We start from the raw sequence: 6,446 nt of genomic DNA, 5'->3' as shown, positions 1-6,446 counted from the left end.
TTTAGCTACCTTTAATTATAATATTTTGAATGTTAACTTTCAAATTTACATTTTACATCTTGTACAGCTCCAAATTTAAATTTATATTATGAATTATACGATCTTAAATATAATTTGCATTCTAAATTGTGTTTCAAATTTACAATCTAAATCTAGAATATAAATTTACATTACTGATTATATAATCCAAAATTTAATATACATTCTAAATTTTCTTCCAATGTGAATTTACATTATCAATAATATAAAATATTTAATATAAATTTGCGTTACCAATTATATAATATAAAATATCTATAAATTTGTACCATTTCAAATATCTTTTTCTACTGAATATAATTAGAATTTTAAAAAATATGAGAATACAGAAAGAAAACATGGGATTGTGGAAGAAATTCCCTTCCGGAAAAGAAAGAACTTTTTGTCGTTTTTCAGTGCCGATGCTGTACCTCGCGCAAACTATAATTCGACGTTCTTATCCAATTGGAATTCGTAAAAGCAAAAAAAAAAAACATATTTTTCTCTCTCACCTTCTCTTTTTCCTTTATCATGTGGGTCAATTCTATAACGAACCATAAGGATGTGCTTCATTCCACGTCATACATTTCGTGACGAGGCTCCCTGTCACCGTATGGTATCTTATCCTCTCTTCTCAGATTCCGATGCCACCCCTCTCCCACTCTCACCCATTCTTAATTATAAGACCAAAAATTTGCTACCCTTTTGGCTCTTCACAAAGATTGTTTTCAGAGATCAACGATTTGGCTCCTGGGGTTGATTAAATTTTTCATCTTTTTTATTTGAAAGATTTTGGGTATCTGATTCAGAGTTGCGATCGTGGTTCTTAGGTTTCTTGGTGTACGAAGAAATACAAGACTTATAGTACTGTTCTGTTGCATAGTCTTTCTACATAGTTTCCTTTTTTTATTCTGTTTAAAATAGGGATTATTTGAGTTTTGGAGTTAAACACAGGAGAAACACACGTTTATCATTTTGTAAGATCCTAGTGTGGATTCTTTTCTTTGTAATATTTTCATCAGCCTTGCCTTTTCACATTTTATGCTGGCTTTATTGTGTATTATTTAATACGTTGGTAGTTTTTAGTTTTGATTTGTGAGAAGGGCATTTTTTTTTTATCAAGGGAGAATGGATCATATTAGTAATGAGGCTAGAGTAGACCGTTTTCCAATTGGTCCTTCAGACATTCTTGGTAGAACAATTGCTTTCAGGGTTCTATTTTGTAGGTCCATGTCACAGTTTCAGCACCAGATATTTCACGTGTTGTTAGATCTCTTCTATAGGTTTAGGGGGGGTTTGTTATCCTTTATATCATGGTTGCATCCCAGGAATCCTCAGGGGATACTGGCAATGATGACAATTGTTGCTTTCTTGTTGAAACGATATACAAATGTGAAAGTAAGGGCTGAAATGGCATATAGGAGGAAGTTTTGGAGAAACATGATGAGATCTGCTTTGACCTATGAGGAGTGGGCTCATGCAGCTAAGATGCTTGATAGAGAGACAACAAAGATGAATGAATCAGACCTTTATGATGTGGAATTGGTAAGGAACAAGCTTCAAGAGCTCCGCCACCGTCGGCAAGAGCGATCTCTTAGAGATATAATATTTTTTATGCGTGCTGATCTTGTTAGAAATTTAGGTAATATGTGTAATCCTGAACTACACAAGGGTAGGCTTCAGGTGCCCAGATTAATCAAGGAATATATTGATGAAGTAACGACTCAATTGAAAATGGTCTGTGATTCTGATTCAGAGGAGCTATCATTGGAAGAAAAACTTGCTTTCATGCATGAAACTAGGCATGCATTTGGGAGGACTGCTTTGCTGTTAAGTGGGGGTGCTTCTCTTGGAGCTTCTCATGTGGGAGTAGTTAAAACACTGGTAGAACATAAACTCTTGCCTAGGATAATTGCTGGTTCAAGTGTGGGATCCATTATGTGTGCCGTTGTTGCCACGAGGACTTGGCCTGAGCTTCAGAGCTTTTTTGAAGATTCATGGCACTCACTGCAATTTTTTGATCAAATGGGTGGGATTTTTACAGTTGTTAAGAGAGTCGCGACATTTGGTGCTGTTCATGAGATCAGACAGTTGCAAATAATGTTGAGGCATCTAACAAGCAACCTTACATTTCAAGAAGCTTATGACATGACTGGTAGAATTCTCGGGATTACAGTTTGTTCCCCAAGGAAGCACGAACCACCTAGATGTCTTAACTACTTGACTTCACCCCATGTGGTTATATGGAGTGCAGTCACTGCTTCTTGTGCCTTTCCTGGCCTTTTTGAGGCTCAAGAATTGATGGCAAAGGATAGAAGTGGGGAAATTATTCCTTATCATCCTCCTTTTAACTTAGGTCCTGAAGAGGGCTCCACACCAGCGCGCCGTTGGAGGGATGGTAGCTTGGAGATTGATTTACCTATGATGCAGTTGAAAGAACTATTCAATGTCAATCATTTTATAGTTAGCCAGGCCAACCCTCATATTGCACCATTATTGAGATTGAAAGCATTTGTGCGGACTCACGGAGGCAACTTTGCTGCCAAGGTACATATTAATGGACTTGGATTTTTGTGCAAACACAATTCATATTACATTCATTTGCATGTTTATGTTTATTGGCATTGTGTATATTTGCTTCTTAAGCGAATTGTCACTTCTGTACCATTCCCCTCCCCTAGCCCTGAGTTGATGTGTTAGATAGTTTATCACTGTTCGACTTACTTTCGAAACAGTTTGCTAAAAGTTTTGTGAATGATCACTTCCTTGTTCTTATCATGCTATTTATGCTTTAGGATCAGTTTGGTTTGAAAAAATAGTTTATAGTTTCCTTCTGTTTCCTGTTTCCAAAAGTTTATATAGAAAAGAGAACAATTTCTTATTGTTTTCTATGTTCTGTTTTCGTTTTCTATTTTTATTTTTTCTTATATAAACTTTGGAAGAATAAGAAATAAGGTGAAAACAAAAAGTCTCTCAAACCAACTTGACCCATTGGCTTTTCTATTAGCTTTACTCATGCATGTTATTTGGATGTCTTGTGCTTGCTCCTTCTGTCTCTGAAATATCATGCGTCATGTACTTGTTATTTATTGTTGGAGAAAATAACCTGTGGAGTTTTACGCTCTCCAACTTCACTCCCTGACAACTTATAAGGGAAATCCATGCATATTTTAGATCACAATAAGAGATCATTGCTCACCTGTTTGCAATATCACCCAATATTGTCTCATCTCTGTAAGTGTTTAACCCTTTTATGCTGCCAGTTTCGTGCAATTGGATTTTTTAATTGAAGAATGAAGTTACAGGATATGTTTGTAGCATAAACAATACGTTGAAACAGTTGTAAAATTTCCTCATTTCTGTTGGTTCCGATTCATTCCAGTGACAGAAGTGCATTTCACTCTGGGTGTTAGCAGCATATATAGGAATTTCTAATTCAAAATATATACTGTGAAGATTAGTGATGGTTTATCCTTTGCATGACTAGGAAGTGGTTGTATCCTTTGCCAGTAGCCATTCATCATTTATAACTTGTTAACCACTCTTACTACATAATGGTTTTACCAAATGTGGATTTTTTATTTTTTTCAGCTTGCGCATCTTGTGGAGATGGAGGTGAAACATAGGTGTAATCAAATACTGGAACTTGGTTTTCCATTAGGTGGACTTGCTAAATTGTTTGCTCAAGACTGGGAAGGTGATGTGACTGTTGTTATGCCTGCAACTCTTGCTCAGGTATGTACCTACAGAACATTAAAATATTGGCTACATAATTAAGGAGAAAATAACTTCAGCTAGATATACCAATTCAAATGAAAGTGCTAGGGGTTTCCAAGCCTTTGGTTACAAAATAGAGGAATATGACAAACTATGAAATGTTTAATGAAACCATGTTTTTCTCTTCTCTGTTTTCTCCATTTCATTTTTGTTTTTTGTTTGTCTTTTGTATTGCATTCTGTTGTGGGAATAGAAAGACAATTGAACTACAAGAACAAATACATTAAATACTCTGGCAATGAAATATTTAATCACGAATTTAAAAAAGGTGAATGCATAAAAGAATTTTATCATTGGAAGCATACAGATGTTGCACAATATTTGGGTGCATAAAAGAATTGGATTGGAACAGGTCATATTAAATTAATCAGCAAGAAGCATGTAGGTAGTGTTTTAAAATGGTGCTTCAATCATATGTTGATTCCCACAACACAGTGCAATGCAAAAAAAGGAAATAGAGAAAATAGAGATAAACACTGCATCATGGTAATAATTGTTCTTTCTCCAATAGTAAACTTTTGCTAAAGATTTAGGTGTTTATTTATGCATCATTTACTAAAAGATGATTCTGCCATAGTGATTAACTTGTGACTGTTGTCTTGTCCGTGTCCTGTTCCAGTACACCAAAATTATACAGAACCCTTCTTATGGAGAGCTTCAAAAGGCAGCCAACCAAGGGAGAAGATGTACCTGGGAGAAACTTTCAGCCATTAAAGCAAATTGTGGCATTGAGCTTGCACTTGATGAGTGTGTTGTGATTCTTAATCATATGAGAAGACTAAAGAGAATTGCTGAGAGAGCTGCTACTGCTTCTCATGCTGCTACTGCCTCTCATGGTTTGTCCAGTACTGTCAGGTTCAGTGCTTCAAGAAGAATCCCTTCATGGAATTGCATTGCACGAGAGAATTCAACGGGCTCCCTAGAGGACCTTATAGATGTTTCTTCCTCATTGCATCAAAGCATCAGCAGTTCTAATGTGGCCAGTGGTAAAACTTGGAAGACCCACCGTGGCATACACGAGGGAAGTGACAGTGACTCTGAAAGTGTTGATTTGAACTCTTGGACAAGATCTGGTGGACCTTTGATGAGAACTACTTCGGCAAATATGTTCATTGATTTTATGCAAAACTTAGAAGTTGACACTGAACAAAATAAAGCCTTAGCGAGTCATGCTAACCCTAATGATTTTCAGTATCGTAGCCCCAGGCTCACAACTCTGGATAGGACCTCCGATAGCACAGAATCTGAGCTAAGGGAAATCAGCAATAGGGTGGTGAATGGATCCCGCATTCTGGTGACTGCGGGTGATTTTTTGCAGCCTGAAAGGATCCATAATGGTATTGTGTTTAATGTTGTCAAGAAAGAAGACGTGACACCCATAAACAGGAGTAATGATTTTGAAAATTACAACAATGAAGTTGCCGAATGTGTTCAAGATGAGTGTCCAGGGAAGGAGATGGATGCTGCTAGCTCATCTTCTGAACATGGAGATGATGAATCCACACCAGATTATTCTTCTGTGAACCATTCGGGCACAGATTCAAGTATCGATCAGAGTATTGTTGATGGCTAGATTCAATTATCTATATTCTTTATTCGGTCACTTTTTAATATTTGATTTCATCATATTGCTCTCCCAATTGTAAATATTATTCATGATATATATGATGTGAATAGCCCACCATTTGGTTTACTAATAAATGCAACGAAAAGAGAGATTTTGCACAAAAATTTCACGACAACATTCATGTTTTGGTCACCAATTCCCAGATGAATGAAATTGAGATGTGGTTCATGAGGTAGTTAGTTAGTCATCCTGTAAACATAATTTGATTGACAGATGTTATTCATGATATCAGAAAATTTTCACAACCTAAACTAAGTGGCTATTGCTTCTTACATCCCCATTACTAACTGCACTCCCACAATACTAGGAAAAGGCTCAAATGCCCTTCATCGTTCCGTCATATCAAACCACCACTTCCACCACCGCTGTAAAGAGAGAAAATGCACAAGAAAGCTCCTTCTCTGCTGTAATGTATTTAATGTATGACAATTCTGTAAAATTCAAAAAATTTATTCTAAAACATATTTTATACATTCTTAATTTTATTTTTCAAAAATTTCGTTCCCAAAAATATTATGCTGAAAATTTTGGAAAACTTGTTCCAAGAAGTTTCTGGAATACGTAATCTGGAAATTAAGAGGGTAAACTAGTTATTTTAAGGATTCCGATATTCTAACAACGCTATTTTGACAACGCCTTTGACAACGTCACGTGTCGCGTTGTTATTGGTTGCTTTTGAAATTAATTTTTTAATATGAAAAATTGAATTGGAGTGGTTTTCCGAAAGTGCCCCTGGTTATTTTTGAATGCTCTGTCCAGAAGAGTTGGTTCTCTGTCGTAGGGATTTCATTTTGAAGATTTCGTTCTCTCTCCAACGCGCATTCTCTTCTCCCATTTCCATTTTTAGGGATTTCGTTCTCTGTCGTAGGGATTTCCTGTGTGGTTTGTGGTCGGCTTTATCGGGACTCCGTGCAACGTTTGATTGAAGAGCAGCGTTTTAGCACCCAACACCCTTTTGGGAGCAGCGTTTAAAAAACCAGGGAGCACCAACCAGGATTCAGTACAGAATCCATGTACTCACCTG

The 6,446-nt window shown here is 36.5% G+C and overlaps 1 protein-coding gene across 1 annotated transcript; it reads left to right on the top strand.

Annotated features, from left to right (window-relative positions):
• The first annotated feature begins 514 nt into the window (after window positions 1-514).
• LOC106752571 (triacylglycerol lipase SDP1) lies at window positions 515-5,531 on the top strand. Its single transcript, XM_014634282.2, has 3 exons — window positions 515-2,565; window positions 3,610-3,753; window positions 4,415-5,531. The coding sequence occupies exons 1-3, from the start codon at window positions 1,147-1,149 to the stop codon at window positions 5,366-5,368; spliced, it is 2,517 nt and encodes an 838-aa protein (XP_014489768.1). The 5' UTR covers window positions 515-1,146; the 3' UTR covers window positions 5,369-5,531.
• Window positions 5,532-6,446: the final 915 nt, after the last annotated feature.

The sequence above is a fragment of the Vigna radiata genome, unplaced genomic scaffold, assembly GCF_000741045.1.
Source record: "Vigna radiata var. radiata cultivar VC1973A unplaced genomic scaffold, Vradiata_ver6 scaffold_154, whole genome shotgun sequence".
In the NCBI taxonomy this organism is placed as follows: Eukaryota; Viridiplantae; Streptophyta; class Magnoliopsida; order Fabales; family Fabaceae; genus Vigna; species Vigna radiata.
This window is presented reverse-complemented; position numbering and strand designations above follow the sequence as displayed.